This window comes from Kryptolebias marmoratus, linkage group LG17, assembly GCF_001649575.2.
Source record: "Kryptolebias marmoratus isolate JLee-2015 linkage group LG17, ASM164957v2, whole genome shotgun sequence".
Taxonomy (NCBI): Eukaryota; Metazoa; Chordata; class Actinopteri; order Cyprinodontiformes; family Rivulidae; genus Kryptolebias; species Kryptolebias marmoratus.
This window is the reverse complement of record NC_051446.1, coordinates 17,849,546-17,866,410: the sequence shown is the minus strand read 5'-3', so window position 1 is coordinate 17,866,410 and position 16,865 is coordinate 17,849,546. Positions and strand designations below refer to the sequence as shown.

General features: G+C 43.2%; 3 protein-coding genes across 3 annotated transcripts; 2 read left to right on the top strand and 1 right to left on the bottom strand.

Annotated features, from left to right (window-relative positions):
- The first annotated feature begins 203 nt into the window (after positions 1–203).
- Positions 204–5,144, top strand: klhl11 (kelch-like family member 11). Its single transcript, XM_017434595.3, has 2 exons — positions 204–841; positions 2,076–5,144. Exons 1-2 carry the CDS (start codon positions 294–296, stop codon positions 3,658–3,660), a joined length of 2,133 nt encoding a protein of 710 aa, XP_017290084.1. The 5' UTR covers positions 204–293; the 3' UTR covers positions 3,661–5,144.
- A 174-nt stretch (positions 5,145–5,318) lies between these two features.
- LOC108247061 (7-methylguanosine phosphate-specific 5'-nucleotidase-like) lies at positions 5,319–9,166 on the top strand. Its single transcript, XM_017434923.3, has 9 exons — positions 5,319–5,444; positions 6,138–6,236; positions 6,446–6,515; positions 6,765–6,811; positions 6,943–7,028; positions 7,224–7,313; positions 7,475–7,637; positions 7,811–8,011; positions 8,120–9,166. The coding sequence occupies exons 1-9, from the start codon at positions 5,442–5,444 to the stop codon at positions 8,237–8,239; spliced, it is 879 nt and encodes a 292-aa protein (XP_017290412.1). The 5' UTR covers positions 5,319–5,441; the 3' UTR covers positions 8,240–9,166.
- A 9-nt stretch (positions 9,167–9,175) lies between these two features.
- fkbp10b (FKBP prolyl isomerase 10b) lies at positions 9,176–16,584 on the bottom strand. Its single transcript, XM_017439312.3, has 10 exons — positions 16,388–16,584; positions 16,019–16,164; positions 14,966–15,155; positions 14,619–14,764; positions 14,234–14,423; positions 13,992–14,137; positions 13,686–13,875; positions 13,460–13,602; positions 13,180–13,343; positions 9,176–9,456 (listed from the first exon to the last, which is right to left on the bottom strand). Exons 1-10 carry the CDS (start codon positions 16,582–16,584, stop codon positions 9,262–9,264), a joined length of 1,707 nt encoding a protein of 568 aa, XP_017294801.1. The 3' UTR covers positions 9,176–9,261.
- Positions 16,585–16,865: the final 281 nt, after the last annotated feature.

The window sequence follows — 16,865 nt, the reverse complement described above, 5'->3', positions numbered from 1 at the left end:
GTCATATTTATAATCAGATGGTGTCTCATATTTATAAGTCTTCTTGGTGATAGTATCTCATAATCATGACCTGGAGGATCTTTATTTATTATATAAAATAAACACGAAGCGTCTCTGTGACGTGTTTCCTGCCGCTCGTGGAGCTCCATGACAGAGGAGCGCCACGCTCCACAGGAAGCACGTGACAAAGGTAAACCAGATAATTACCTTTCAGAGTCGGCGGCCAGTTTCTGCGTCTCTGTTTACCTGAAGGCGGAAGTGAGCGTTCCGGGGGCCTCCGAACCTACGGACGCATGACAGTGTTTGGAAGTTTGTCGACGTGTTTCACGCACACCTATGACTTCGTCCCGAAGGTAGTCCAGAGGTTTCATTTACCTTTGAGTTTCTCCTTTTGCGTCGGAATGGCGGAGGCGGCGGCTGCAGAGGCGCCGGAGGAGAGCGGCGGCGGCGGGCAGGTAACAGGTGACGGCGAGCCGGAGGAGGCCGAGGAGTTCACCTGCTCGGCCCACTGCTCGGAGCTCTCCCGGCGGCAGAACGAGCAGAGGAAGGCGGGGCTGTTCTGCGACCTGACCCTGCTCTTCAGCTTCGGGGGCGCGTCCGGGCCGAGGGTCCGGTCCGTGCCCGCCCACCGCTCGGTCCTGTCCGCGGCCTCGCAGTACTTCGAGCTGCTGCTGGGCGGCCAGTTCTCGGAGTCCCGGACCGGCCGGGTGGAGCTTAAGGAGTGGAGCTCCGCGGCGGGGCCCGACCCGGAGAGCGTGGAGACCGTCATCCAGTTCATGTACACCGGGGAAGTCCGGATAAGCGCCGCCAACGTCAACGAGGTGCTGGAGCTTGCTGACAGGTGATTTACTGACATAGTTTGGGAACATTTATGGTGTTTTCTTAGGCAGACATGCATGTTTACATTCCAAAAGAATGTCTGCCACCAAAGAACCCTGAAATAAAGCTTATTTATTCCAGTATTTATTTTTATTTTTTACCAAACAAACAGATTATTTGGCATGTTTGCTCCATGTATGCAGCAGTCAGTTATCTGATTAAACTAATAACCTGGAAATAAATAGGCTTTAATGCATTGGGTTCAAAATTAGCTGAAATGTATGGAAGTCTGAAGCTGCCATGTTTAAAAACAAAAACAGAAAAAAATAAATGACTCAACAAATTCATTATTGTGTCAACAAATGCTATAAAACGATAAAAAGGAGAGATTCAATTACTGCTCTGAATTGTGCCATAAACTGATATTTTTATGATGTTATTACAGCAGCATTATCTATATTTAAGCTTTTAATTTACAATCTTATTTGCTTTTTTATTGTTTCTATTTTTTAAGAATTAGTTATTTTTATTCTTTATGTAATCACCTAAAGTTGTTAGTAGTTTTCAAGTACTTATTTTTATGTGTTATTTTATCATTCTAACTTTTATTTATTTCCTTTTCTCAAATTCACCTTTTCCATTTTCTCCCCTCTTCTATTTTTTTATCACACTGCATCATTAGCTCAGCTCATGTCTAAACACAAATTAAATTTAAAAATACATTTTTCTGAGGACACAGAGGATAATAATACTGTTAACCTTAAAATATCAATGCAAATCTAAGTTTATTGAATGGATATTTAGCTCCAGACGCTATTGAAGATACTGGTTGTGGTGTTTGGTTGAAACCTAAGCTGATCGTTATTATCTCTGCAATAAATTTGAATTTGAACAATTTAAAATCACAACAAAACAAATAATTGACAGTTATGACCTGTATAGCATTTCTACTGGACAGTTATTGGTAAACTTGAGTTTTAGTTTCACATTTTACCCCAAATTGACCCCTTCTCTAAGTTAGATACATAGCTCAAACTTTCTTTAAAACTATCTTTGATAAACCGTTTCCCTTTGGGGGGGGTCATGTGACGACATGCAGTTTTTATGACTAGACCAGTCAGTAATATAATCAGCTAGTTAATCAGAACAAATCTAACCAGTTATAACCACTGTTGCTGCTCTCAGCGATCAACTAGTCCTATATTCCACTTTTATCCATTGAAACTGTTTTAAGTTCTGAAATCTTCTTCCATCAGGTTCCTGCTGGGGCAGCTGAAGAGCTTCTGCGGTGAGTTTCTGGTGAAGAACTTGAGCCTGTCCAACTGTGTTGCTGTGCACAGCCTGGCCCACATGTACTCCCTGGATCAGCTCGCTCTGGAAGCTGCAGAGACGATCCGAAGAAACTTCAACAAGAGCACCTGCAACGAGGCGTTCGACACTCTGCCGTTCCACCTGGTCCGCAACTGGCTGTCGGACACGGAGATCACAGTGGACTCTGAACAGGAGCTGTTCGAGGTTATGGTGAAGTGGGTCCGCCAGAACACAAAGGAGCGGGAGAAGTACTTTGAAGAGCTGTTTAAGCTTTTAAGGCTGCCGCAGATCTCGCCGTCCTACCTGACGTGTGTGGTGAAAAAGGAACCCCTGGTGGTGAACAGCGCCGCGTGTCAGCAGCTGGTGCTCGATGCGTTTGAGTTTCACGCCGTTCGCTCCGAGAGCCTCAAGTCAGCCACTCCGGAGCTCTGTTCCTCCTACACGGGCGCTGTCCAGCCACGCCTTGGGCAGAACATGGACGTGATCATGGTGATAGGGGGTGTTTCAGAGGGCGGGGAGTACCTCAGTGAGTGCGTGGGCTACTTTGTTGCTGAGGATCGTTGGGTCAACCTGCCGCACATTCATAACTACCTCGATGGTCATGCCATCTCGGTCACCGAGGGCCACGTGTACGTGGCGGGCTCCATGGAGCCCGGCTTTGCGAGGATGGTGGAGCGCTACAACACGAGCCTCAACTGCTGGGAGCAGATGAGCAGCCTGAGCACGCGCAAGCACTCCTTCGGCCTCACGTGTGTCGGGGATGTTCTCTATGGCATCGGCGGTCACGGAAACTTCAGCCCGGGCTTTAAGGACGTCACAGCCTACAAACCTGAGCTGGATCAGTGGGTTAGTCTCGAGCCGGCGCCGATGATCCTCAGAGACGTAAAAACAGTGAGTGTCGAGGATCAATATGTGTACGTGATGGCTAGGACGCCTGTAGACATAGACCACGATGATGGACTGATCACTGTGACGGCGTGCTACGATACAGAGAGTCACAAGTGGCAGGAAGTGCAGTCATTGCCTCTACTCGACAATTACAGCAGATTTCAGATGGCTGTTGCAAGCACGAATTTCTACCACACCGCTTCCTGTTGCCCTAAGAACTACAAAGTCTCACACGAGGACGCTCAGCAGAAGATAAGCCGAAACATCTCAGACGACATCCTCAACAGCCTCCCGTCAGAGGTCCTCGGCATGGAAGGCGCCGCCATCTGCCACCTCGGCGACGACATCTTCATCATTGGCGGGTGGCGGAACAGCAACAACTTGGAGAAGCAGTACCGAAAGGAGGCATACCGTTACTGCTCGGAGAGGAAGTGCTGGACGCTGCTGCCGCCGCTGCCCGAGCCGCGCTGCCGAGCGGTGGCCTGCCACGTTCGCATCCCGTACAGGTACTTGCACGGCTGCCAGCGCTACCCCATGCCGCAGAACCTGGCTCGCCAGCAGGGCCACGTGCGGCTGATGCAGCACCTCCGTCGGCGTTCCCTCACTGTGAGGAGACAGCTGCAAGCTCAGATCGAGTGCTGAAGTGAGGATCAGAGACTCCGATGTGAACAAGATGCTTTTTGTTGATAAAAGGCTTTCTGGTCTTCATTTATTTTATTATTTTTTTATGAATGAAGTGTTCTTATTGGTTTACCTGGAGCAAGTTTCAAGCATCCTGATAGCTGGAAGGTTGCAGGTTCAAAACTCATCTTTGGCCTTTCTGTGTGCATCTTATGTTCTCCACGGTCATGTGTGGGTTTTGCATGTGTTCTCCAGTTTCCTCTCACAGCCCACAAAAACATGCATGTTATGTAAATTGACCTCTCAGAGTTGTCATTAGGTGTGAGTGAGAGCTTGAATGGTTGTCTCCGTTTTCCTGTGATGGACTTTTGACCTGTCCAGGATGTCCCCTGGGCACCAGCTCCCCTCAACCCTGCACCGAAAAACAGGTAAAAACAAAAAATGAAGGAATAGAAAGGTTTCAAATCGGAAAACAAGAGATAAACATAAAAAGTTAGTCATTAAGGGTACTAAATGATCAGTCTGACATATTCATTTTGGAATTTCATTATTATTTTATGCCTTACTTTTAATCTAGCAGTAATTGTAACTTTAATTTCTGAGACAAAACAAATTATCTAATTTCCAAGAAAATTTTAAGTCTTGGGGAAAAAAGAACAAGTGTCACTGCTTAATGCTGGACAAGATGCCTTTCCAAAGGAGGTGTAAACTTTAAAATCTTGTAACGTCTGTCAGACTAAAGTGCTAAACTATCTTAGTGCTGAAATCAAAATAAGAGAAATACATTAACATTTGTTTTTATTTTGTTTGTTTGGTTTTTTTTACTTTGTTGGAATTCATGAATATCGTTTGTTGATATCAGGGTCATATTTTGAGATTCTCCATTTAATTTCTGCAGATTATATAAGACTTTTTGCTCTACCAACACCCGTCTGTTAAATATTTTGCACCTCCTAAATAGTTTACCCAGTTGAACCTTTCTGGTTTTGGAAGTCGTGAAGATTTAAAATAAGCCAAATGTCTCTATGATTGTAACAAGAAGTTATTTTTGAAAACGAAGCTCTCTTCATGCCTTAAGAATATTGCCTAATTTTAGTAGGTTTGAGATTTTTTTCTTATGACTCATTTGTTTTTTTTGCCCTTTTATCACACTGTTTTCAAGTTGGTTTTCTCCCGTTTGATTTTAGATATTTAATTTCTGACATATCGTACCATAAATTTAGATTTTAAGCAGCCGTGCTGTGTGATGTACTAGTTTTATTTATCTTTAGGTGAAATAATTTGGTGACATTTTGGGATATTGTTTATTTTCTTGGAATTATTTTCATTTATTTTATTCTCGAGATATGTGCACTTTAACCTATTTCTGTCTTAAAGAACTCTAAGCTTCTGTTTTTACATGAAGGATCCTTTTGTTAAAGCGGCACAATGCTTAAGACAACATTTAACAACTTTATTGTGGTGTGACCTTTAAATAATAAAAACCTCAGTGGTAATCAAAAAAATTCGTATTAGTCGTCTTATCTATGCTTAATCATTTCATAAACTTTTTTAGATTGTTTTGTTTCAAAAATATCACTAATAGAAAAAAATACTCCTTTCACGGGCGGGAATGTCTTTAGTTATTCGTCTTAAAGAGGTGGGAACCAATGTATTCCGGAACCATGTTTACGCTTCGGGGGAGGGGACTCCGGCTGGTGCCGCACGCGGAAGAGCCGTAAAAATGGACCAAAGTTTTTCATTTAGCTTCTCATGCTAACGTTTAAAACAGCTGCTAGCTCGACACCTCATTCCGTGTGAAAATGGTAAGTAAAGAGTAAACGTTTCGAGTGCCGAGACATTAAAGTTAGGACACTTTTTTACTGACTTATGGAGGCGTTAACAACAACAAAAAAAGTGTTTTTAATTTATTTATTGAAATGTTGAGTTTTCTTCGGTGCAAGCTAACTATGTTAAACGTTGCTCTAGGTTGCTAACACATTTGTTGAACTAGTAGCATCTTTTAACAAATAGTTTAGGATTTTATTATTATTATAGTTAATCGACAATGCCTATTATATCAAGATTGGTAACAGATCTCTCACAACCCCCCACCCCATTAAATATTCTTAAGAAATATTCTTGAGTCATCTCCAACGCGTAGTCTAAGTGCTACTCATTGCAAATCTTCTTAAAATATTGGCATTAACTGTTTATGTCAACTCTTGTCTACCTGTTAGCAAATATTATGAAGCACTGGATGAATTTTAATAAAACTTCCAGGAAGTAATCCACATCAACATGGCCGCCTACATGCTTTGAGCTCTTACACATTTAGCAAAATCTCACAACATTGCCTGAGATTGTGTGGAACATCAGAAGGTTTGACCAAAACGTCTATAATAATGCTACCATAAAAGGCGGCGGGTGATATGCATCCTTTTAGGCCTGTAATACAAACAATCTATCATGTGGTTTTAATTTTTAGACTGAGTGTCTTTCTCTCTGTCCATCTCCAGATCCCAGAGTTGTCCAGGTCCTCCGTGATAATTAGAGAGTTCAGCAGAGTGAAGGAGACGCTCCGCGCCATGCAGGCGGCAGGCGCAGGCAGCCTGCAGGTAAGAGGTCATTCATGTCGATGTGTTTATTTGGGTGCCTCAGATCGAAGAACTTCGTCTGAACATGGAAAAAAACTACTCTCCTGAGGACTAAAATAGCCTTTGTTGTGAGTCTTCATAAAGGAGCACAAAACCACAACGATAAAGTCTCTCTTCAAATAAGATATGTGACTGAATTGTAACTCTGGTTTGTTTTTCTGAGCTCACAGGTCATCGCCGACTTTGACTCGACTCTCACCAGATTTGCTCACAACGGCGCTCAAGTTCCCAACACCCACAGTAAGCTCACAGATCATCAGGTCATATTAAAACTAGTCATTTTATGATTGTAAGGACTTCGATACTTAATCCCTGTTTACTAGTTCTGGCTTTCTGAAGCTTGACAAAGAGGAACATTTTTCTTAAAGTGGTTTTCGCTCGTACACAACCTAAGACACTTTAGAGTCTGAAAACAACAACTTTTTTTTATTCTTGATTGACTCTTGTGCAGTTACATATAAATATATATATATTTTACATTCTTTTAAGACATCCTTGAAAAGAAGTGGTTGGTTAACGAAGACTGCTCCGAAAAGGTAATTTTGTTCCTTTCACAAACCTCCACATTTAAAGCTCCAAATCTTACCTGAGGTTATGACTGGATGAACTTCCTGTGTTTGGTTGGCATGTAAAACTAACATTCAGCTTCATTTCTTACCCGCTGCAGGTGATGGAGCTGTCAAACACGTATCATCCCATAGAAATCACCACGAGCCTCAGTATGGAGGAGAAGATGCCTCACATGGTGGAGTGGTAAGAAATAAACCTTTTGTTAATTTCAATATTTGCCTGTAATTTAACCTAATTTTAAATATAGTGTAAACATGCATACATCTTCTCAAATTGTTTCTAAACAGAACAAAATTGAGAGAGAGAAAAAATTATCCATATATTTGGAGTGTTTATGTGAAGATAAAGATGGCTGAGGGCTTAAACCTCAATTTACAGGTGGACGAAAATCCACGAGCTGCTGATTCAGCAGAAGGTCAGGAAGGATTTGCTGAGTCATGCTGTGAAGGAATCCAGTGTCATACTCAGGTACTCGGATCTGAAGTTACTCCTCAGCGGCTTCAGTCATAAACCATTCTGGACTTTTTGTTTTGTTTTGTCCAAAGATTTTAGAATAAATCCAGAGACGCAGTTATTTAAACCGGTAGTTTTTTATTTATACGTTTGGATGGTTTGTTTGTGTTTCCTAGAGACGGCTACAAAGTGTTCTTCGACTGCCTGCTGGAGCGCCAGGTTCCTCTCCTGATCTTCTCCGCTGGTGTCGGAGACGTGCTGGAGGAGGTGATCCGACAAAACCACGTCTTCCATCCCAACATCCACGTCATCTCCAACTACATGGACTTCGACCACACCGTGAGTTTAACGACACGCCTCGTGATTTCCTGACATTGTAGCGCATGTTCCTGCAGATGTTGCAACTTCCTGTTAAGTCTGAATATACATACTTTAATTATTTTATGTCTGTGTTTAGTCTTCTTCTATGTCTGCAAGCTTACATTAATAACTTGGATTATCTTGATGTTAAGGGGGTCCTGCGAGCCTTTAAAGGCCAGCTGATCCACTCCTACAACAAGCACGAAGCTGCACAGTCCCACGCCGCCGGGCTCAAAGAGCTGCAGGGTCGACCCAACGTCCTGCTGCTGGGAGACTCTCTGGGAGACCTGAAAATGGCCGACGGCATCGCTGAGCCCCAGAACACCCTGACCATTGGCTTCCTCAACGAACAGGTCAGCTTATTATTATTATTATTATTATTATTATTATTATTTACTTATTATTTATCAGCACATGCAGCGTAGGAACCCTCGGCTCATTTCCTGTTTCCTTCTTCTCAGGTGGAGGAGAGGAAGGAGGCGTACGTCAACTCGTTCGACGTCGTGCTGGTGCAGGACGAGACGCTGGACGTCCCAAATGCCATCCTCAGGTACATAACCTCAGAGACAAGGACAGAATAAGGTGGACACCTCAAACTCAGAGATGAGCTTGTTTGTTTTGAACAAACCAGACCTCAAAAGTGGTCTTTTACTCAGGAAATCGCCTAATGTCTCGTAGAGTAGCAGAGAAATTTTTATGCCTTTTTAAAAAACCTTTATTTCAGTTTTACTCAATGACCCTGAGTACAAAATGTTTCATGTTCCAACTTGGACCTACAACTATGTGCATTTTGTGTCTAAACTGTAAGTACTAGATGTTCAGGCCTCAGCGTACAGTCAGTAACTCAGGCTGGAATGTAGTCAGTCAGTCTTTCGGCTCGTTTGTCAAGTTGGTTTTGAACCTTTGACACAAAGCTGCTTCTGCACAGAAGTGTCTCCCTAAATAGAAGAACAGATCTTCCCACTAGAAGTAAAGTTTGCACAGAAAGTGTCTTTTCAGCTGCGTCTGGAGCTCAAATAGTTAGTACAGACTTGTTGTGGACGTAAATTATTTTGTGATTTTTATTAGTTTCCCATTAATATAAAGAAGTTCTTACTGAGATTTTAGTTTTTTACAATATACAGAATAGTGAAAATGAAATGATAAAACTAGTATTTTATTAAGAGTAAGTGTTTTCTGACAGGCTTCTTACAAAACCGACCTAAATATACAGACTTGAACTGACGGTTCACCCCCAAACCAGCGTTGAAAAGGTTTAAAACACACAGATGTTCTTTATTTACCTTGTTCTCCATTTAAGAAATACTCAAGATATAAGGTTTCTGCTGCTGTAGAAAAACTGAAACAACTTTTCTGACAAACACTTTAATAATGTAACGTTCAGGGACAAAGGTGCTTGTTTCTAAACACTAAACACATGCAGCAAAAAACTCCACAAAACTGTTTTTGTTTTGTCATTTGAAAAGATTGTCCAGTGGGTTATTGTAAATAATAAACTGTGACTCTGATTGCTCTTCTTTAAAAAAAAAAAAAAAGTGGGTGTTTTTTTTTTTTTTTTTTAGGTTTATTCCTGAGAGAAAACCAAAACTTTCTTTTTCTCTTCTCACAACTCCTCGTGCGCCGCCTGCTCCCGTTCTTGGTCTTCGTCCGTCTTTAGTTTGAGCTCGTTGGCCGTTATCACGCCGTCTTTATTGCGGTCCTGATTGTGGAACATGTCGGCCACGACCGCCTCCATGGTCTGGCCGGGCTTGATCCGGCCTTTTCCTTCGGCCACTTGCAGCTTGATGAACTCCCCAAACTAAAAGTTCAAAAGACAAAACATCATCAGTAACAGCAGACATGAGTGATGGCTCAGTTTTTATTATTAATGATAAATTGTAAAATTTGGTTTGGACTCTTCAGCAGCCAGCAGTGTTATGCCTGATATCACCACCAGATGGAGCCAAAGTAAACTAATTGTTTTTTTGTTTTTTTTAGTTTCTAGTGATTCCCAACCCTGGTCCTTGAGGAACACTATCCTGCATGTTTTAGTTGTTTCCCTGATTTAAATGAGGGAGTGATTAACAGGCTGCAGGCAGGAAAACAATGAAAATGTGCAGGATAGTGTTCCTTGAGGACCAGGGTTAGGAACCGCTGACTCCCCAGGGGCCATGGTAGAAATAAAAGATGAGGTCAGAAAAATCCATCACCTCAGTTTAGATCAGGGCTATTCAACTAAATTGTTCAGAGGGCCACATTTACTGAAAGCCAACAGCTCAGGGGGCCGGATGTACAGCACTTAAAATTATTATGTAAAAAAAACAAGTATTTCTACGATCTGTTACTTTTTAAATTTGTTTATTTTGCTGCATTGAACCATAAATGTAATAAACAGAACCAAAATGTGTAAATGAAAGAAAAATTTTCTACTTTCTTCCCATAAAAAAGTGAGAATCTAATGTACAACAAAAATAACATAACACATTTAACAACACATTTTTATTTTTATTTGTGTTGTTTTGATGCAACTGTGGAGAAATGCAATGGTGGTCTGTCTAATTTGAATGTCAAAGTTATTGAACTTGAAAACTGACATATTGACAGATTGTAACCATACTACACATACTAATGAGAGAAATTGCACTTCTTTGACTGCACAATGGCAGAAAAGTCAGGTTCAAAAGATGTAAGAGCAATGCGCAAGCAATGATGCAGGCGCTCATTTGTTAAGGAGGAACGAGCACTTGTTTTAATGGCATTCATGTGAGAGAAGCTGGACTCGCATGTGTATGTTGACCCAAACATAGTTAACAAATTAATAGCCAGTTCTTTCATGTTTGGGAATTTCTCTGCATCAACCCACTCAGTCCAAAACGTCATGAAACCTTCTTTGTCATAAGCATGCTTCAGAGCAGATGATGCCTGCATGTCAATGATCTCCAGCTGCAGAGCACCTTCATTAATGTGAAGTGATGCAAGGGAGTCCAGCGCTTCTGAGGGAATCTTTGTATCAGCAAATGGGTCCCGAACAAACTGCATCAACTCCCCAGACATGTCAAAGTCATTAAATCTGGCTGCAAAGTTGTCTCTTAACTTGTCTAAAAAATCTAACATCACTTGTGTGACTGAAGCATGTGCGGATGATTTCATCAGTTTGCTCAGTGTGGGAAAATGGAGCAGTTTATCACAGAGATCAGATGAGAACAGGACAAGTTTTCTTTGAAACGCTCTCAATTTTTCCACAAGATCAACAACTGTTTTATTTTGTCCTTGAAGTCCCAGATTAAGGTCATTCAAATGATGAAAGATGTCACTTAAAAAACACATCTCTGACACGAACCCATCATCCAGCATCTGAGACAGAAATGTGCTGGCTCTGTTTTGTTTACTCTCAGACAAAAACCTGACAATTTCCTCCCGAAGCTCACAGACTCTTCTAAGCGCATTTCCCTTACTTAACCAGCGCACATTGTTATGCAAAAGTAAGTCCTGATGCTCAGCGGACATGTCAGCGAGCAGCCTGCGAAACAGCCTGTGTTGGAGGCTGGATGTTGATCGAATAAAGTTAATTATAGACATAACTGAGTCCATGGTGTTTTTCAACTCACCGCTGAGTTTGGCACACAAAACGCTCTGGTGGATCAGGCAGTGGAGGGATTTCATCCGCGGTGCCACAGCTGACAGCCGAGCCGACAGCCCATTTACTTTCCCCGCCATTGTAGGTGCACCATCAGTCACAAGCATATTAACATGGTCCAAATCCAGCCCGTTGTCTTTAAAAAAATCAACAATTTTCTGAAAAATTATTGCCGCTGAGGTGTGTCCTTCCAATGGTATCAGGCCCAATAGGTCCTCTCTGAAGCAGTCACCATCAAAAAAACGAACAATTAAACAAAATTGAGCTGTGTCGGAAATATCAGTGGATTCATCAACTGCTAAAGACATCACTTTAGCTTTCCTCAACCGGGTCAAAAGAGTTTCAAAAACTTCTGATGCCAGAACGTCCATCCTTCTTCCAGTAGACGTGTCCGACATAGGTATGGATTTTACGCTTGCTAGCACTTGCTCTTTCATTTTATTGTCAGTGACCACTTCATCTAATGCAGCTATGAAGCACTCTTTAAACGTCTCGGAATCGGTGAAAGGCTGCTTCTTTTTGCCGAGGATCCATGCCACACGGAGAGAAGCTGCAGTCGCTCGCTGTTGACTTGAGCAGGACCTGCTGAAAACAACGCGGCTATGCTCATAATTTTCTTTGAGACATAAAATCTTTTTCTGGCGTACATCAGAACCAGGTGGAAAGGTCTGATCAAAGCCGCAGTGTTTGGTCAGAAAATGCCTCCGCAGGTTGTAATCCTTCCCAATGGCGCAGCACTCGTTGCAGAGCAGACACATCGGCCTTCCTTCAGTAGTTTCAATGAAGACATATTTATCTGTCCACTCACTGTTGAATTTTCGATTTTCTAGGTCCACTTTTCGTTTTTTCAGCTTTGACAGTGACATTGTGATGCCCCGTTTTCTTATTCTTTGTATTAGCAAACATTTGCCTTCTAGCCTTCACGGTCCAGGAACACTAAATGATGATTGGCTGCTACAACTGACTGCACAGGATCATAGATTGTCTTATTAACGAGATCGCCACTTTGACAGAAATATTTATTTTTTCAGATTTGTTATTTATTTTTAAAGTTTTAGTTGTATAGTCATGTTATTTTCCGGATTACAGAACGCACCTGACTATAGGCTGCACCCACAGAATTTGAAAAAAAAAAATAAAAAAAAAAAATTGGCGGGCCGCCAGTTGAATAGCCCTGGTTTAGATAATCTGGATTTGCTGAGAGCAATATGTCGTTTATTTGGGTTTAGTATCGTTATAAAGTTAAGCAAATTCTAATTTCCAAGATCACCAACTTCTAAACAAGCCATGAATCTACTGCAAAATTACAATCATCTCCCAGCAGCTGCATTCAGTGCACTATAGCTTTATTTTAAATTAAGTCGATGAGTGTTAAACTGAATAAAGTTTTTGCAATTTTCCAGGAATATACAAACCTGCATGTTTCAAATTGGACTTTTGAAATGACATTAAAAGGAGATAAATATCGGCTGCGTTTAGGTAAAAACAGAATTCTTTTGACGTGAGTGAATATCACAGCCTGATTTTACCGTTTGTAGACGGTTCCTAAACCCTGGCTTCACTTCTGGTGTGTTTTGTTTTCAGTGTGAACGGAGAAAACACTACATCTCTGCATGAAGACACCTGTGTTGTTGTAAATCTGGGTGCATTGTTTTTGTTTTAAAATGAGGGGATGGATTCTCATGACCTCACATTTCCTTTTTACCCATGAGCCTCCATAATTTATGAGTTTAGATTTTTTTTATATGAACTAAAAAGGGTAACAGTAAACTTTAGTTTCCGTTCATATTGCTATTTGGTAGAAATTTGACAATAAACAGTTATAGTCACAGTAAGTTGCAAATGCAGCCTTCATGTTGGATAAATAAAAGTTGTGACTGAGCCGGAGAGTATTTAGTAGTTTACCTCTTCCAGTGGCACCTCTTCGTTCTTGTTCACGTCCAGGAGCTTAAACAGATCTTTGGGGGAGTCGTTGAGCCACACGAACAGGTAACCGGGCGGCACGCCCTTCTCCATGCTCATCAGCTCGATGTCAAACACCAGAACGGCGCTGCTCGGAACGCCAGAACCTGACAGACAGGAGGACCGTGGTTTTGAACAAGTCACAAAAGGTAGACATGCAAGTCGTCATGGATTTTAGTTTAAACTGAATAAATGAAACCGTGTTTTGAAGCTGAATTCTCACCTCCTTGTTCTCCGTGTCCGAGGTGAGGCGGCACGGTGACCAGCCTCTTCTCCCCGACGCACATCCCCTGCAGACCTTCGTCCAGCCCGTCAATCACCTTGTCCGCCCCCAGAACAGCGTTCTGAAGGTTCCCGTTGTCGTGTCTGAGGACGAAGATTGAACAAACTGAACTTCTGCCGAACCGGTCAGAAAGGGAAACGTGAGAACTGCAAGCGGGGGGGCTCACGAGGAGAAAAGCAGCGTCCCGTCCAGCAGAGAGCAGTTGTAGTGGTAGTGGATGAGGTCGTTCACAGCCGTGGTGTCGTTACACGCCTCCGGTCTGTAAGTGACCTGGATCTCCACCTTATCGCCAGGGTTATGGAAGTCGACCACGTGGACGTCAAAGACCAGAACTGCTGACGGCGGGATCACATCACCTGGACAGAAGTCAAATCTTTAATCTTAATGGAAAAAAGCGACCCTGTTTGGCTTTAAGATGCAGAGTTTTCTCAGGATGTTGTGAATCTGTGCAGGAGAACGTTCTTTCACTCACCGGCTCCTTGTTCTCCGTAAGCCAGATGTGGAGGAATGATGACTCTCCTCCTCTCGCCGATGCAGACTCCCAGCAGGGCCTGGTCCATCCCCGGAATCACGTAGCCCATCCCGATGTACGTGTTGTAAGTGCTGTTCCTCTGATAACTAAATGAGTAGATACACACCGCGTCACAAAAGTCACGGTTCTTTAGTACTAGTTTTAATTCAAAAGCAAACGACTTCTACTACATCTGAGCTCACCTGGTGTCAAAGGTCATGCCGTTCAGGAAGGTCCCGTTGTAATGGTACCGAATGTAGTCCCCCACCACGGACCTGCGAGTGCACGACTCCGGCACCACCTGGTTCTCGATGGTGACGTTGTCTTTGGGGTTGTGGACGTCCTCCAACAGGACCCTGAACACCAGAGTGGCCTGGGGAGGGATCTCTGTCCCTGTCAGACAGGAAGTGGAGGATTTCAGACATTTAAATTCATGTAACACTTTAGCTTTCTTCAAATGATCAGTTTCTAAATCACACCTCATAGGGTGGCTCGATAAAACACCACAACTAGTTAAAGATTTACCAACATACAATGATTCTAAATATTAAAATCATTTCCAGGATCACGCTTTGCACTTCTTCTCACCTGATCCTTTCTCCCCGTAAGCTTTAAACGGCGGGATGATGATGTGCCTGGTCTCGCCCACACACATGCCCAGCAGCCCCTCGTCCATGCCTTTGATCAGCCAGCCTTCACCCACCAAAGAGTTGTGGGTCTGCTTCCTGGTGTAGCTGCGCAGGGCTCACACAAGCGCAAAGTCAGACACACAACAATATACCTGGGTGGCACATTGCAGACACACACACATACATAGGAAACTTTAAATTTGGAGGACACAATCGTCAGTTTAAATCCATCTGCTGGTTGATTTAAAAAAAAAAAAAAAAGGTCACCGGAGCGCTCTCGGAGCAGCGACCCGGGGCAGAACCGACCTGGAGTCGAAGGGGGTGCCGTCCAGCAGCGTGCCGTTGAAGTGGTAACGCACGAAGTCTGTGCGCATCACGGAGCGTTTGCAGTCTTTGGGCGTGCTGATGGTTTTGGTGACGACCAGGTCGGCCTTGTTCCACAGATCCAGGAGGTGGACGTCAAACACCAGCGTGGCATCAGGAGGAACCACGTCCCCTGGGAAGAAAAATGGGATGGAGGAGCAAACGGGTCGTTTACAGGTTGTGGTTTGATTGGAGTTTTCTGTGTGGATACAAATTCAGTCCAAGTCCTCTTTAACAAGGTTGGTACACTGTATGAAACTGGAACATGACCGTCAGATAACAGAACAGTATTTGCTCCAGTTGATCAATAAAACTTTGAATCTTGATGTTGGCAAGTTTTTAAAAAAGTGTGACAATGCAGCATTAAATGTCCTATAAATCCTATTTACTGTAAATGTGGGAAAGTTTTTTTGTGTCAAGCTGGAGATGGTTTCACCACTCTGTTAAAGACAACAGGTAACAACCAGTAGTTCGAATCTGTCCTCTGTGGAGGACATTTGTAAACCTGAATATGTCCCACTCACTGCATACTACTGAATTACCTTTTTTTTTTTTACCACCTACAGAGGACATTTAGGGCTTTTCAGTGATACCAAATGTGAAGAGGTGGGGCTACTTACCTTACAGAGATTGGTAAATAAAAAATGTGAGTCAACAATATTTTTCCCTGGTAGTCAGGAGGCTATAGAAGGTTTGAGGAGAGGAAAATGGCTGGAAACTAGTTGTATTCAGTGTGCAGCAAATGCATTAAAAACAAAGGAAACCAGAGCATCATCAGGGAATATTGATGTTACTTTAACCTAAAATATGATTAAACTAAGTCTAAAACGTGCTGCTGTATCTGCACTGTTATGTTTCAGACTGAGATGAAATGGTCTGATTTATCTTTTTCCTTTTTTTTTTAAAAGACATGGAGCTAAAATAAGAGCTCAGTCTTGAAGCATTAATGAATTAAACCGGTGTGTGTGTGTGGGGGGGGGGGGGGGGGAGTGTTACCTGCGCCGGCGCTCCCGTAGGCCAGGTGAGGAGGGATGGTGATCCTCCTGCGCTCCGTGACGCACATCCCCTGCAGGCCTTTGTCCACCCCGGCGATGAGCCGACCCTCCCCGAGCAGGCCCACTTTAGCTGCTCCTCTCTGGTGGCTTCATGGAGGAGGACATGAGGAAGTGAAGAGAAGCGGCTGAACTTTCAGCTTTCAGAGAATGAGGCGCACAGAAGCGAGAGGGGTTCTGCTCGCCCAGACGCGTCCAAAGACGCACGCGTAAATAACCTTTTTAACTTCTCCTAAAAGTAGCTTTAAGCCGAGCTCCGCAGCATCACCATCACTTATAGAAAGAATAAAACTTGGGGGGGAGTCCAACTCACCTTGAGTCCAGCGCGCTCCCGTTCAGAAACGTGGCGTTGTAGTGGTAGCGGACATGGTCCCCGGTTTTCGCCTCCCTGAAACAGTCTTTGGGGACGTCGTATCTGTCCACGACCACGTCTCCCAACACGGGACTGGGGTTGCACTCCGCGGACAACCACGCAGACAGGAAAGACACCACCATGCACAGGCCAAACATGTTTTTTTTTCTGTTGTTGTTGCACAAAAAAGTCGCTTAAAAAAAAAAAAAAAGATTTAAACGAGCAAAGGAGTCATTCGAGGTGCGTTCAAGTACAGGCCTGCAGGGTGGGTGAAGATGTGGAGCGGAGGGCTGTAAACGTGGACAAACTCCAGGTCTGCAGTTTTTACCACAGTGGCAGGAATGTTAGGAGGAGTGGTTAGAGCCGTCAGCCTCCCGACATCAAGGACAAAATATGCTTCCTTTAAAGAAAATAAAATAAAAGGGGGGGGGGGGGGGGG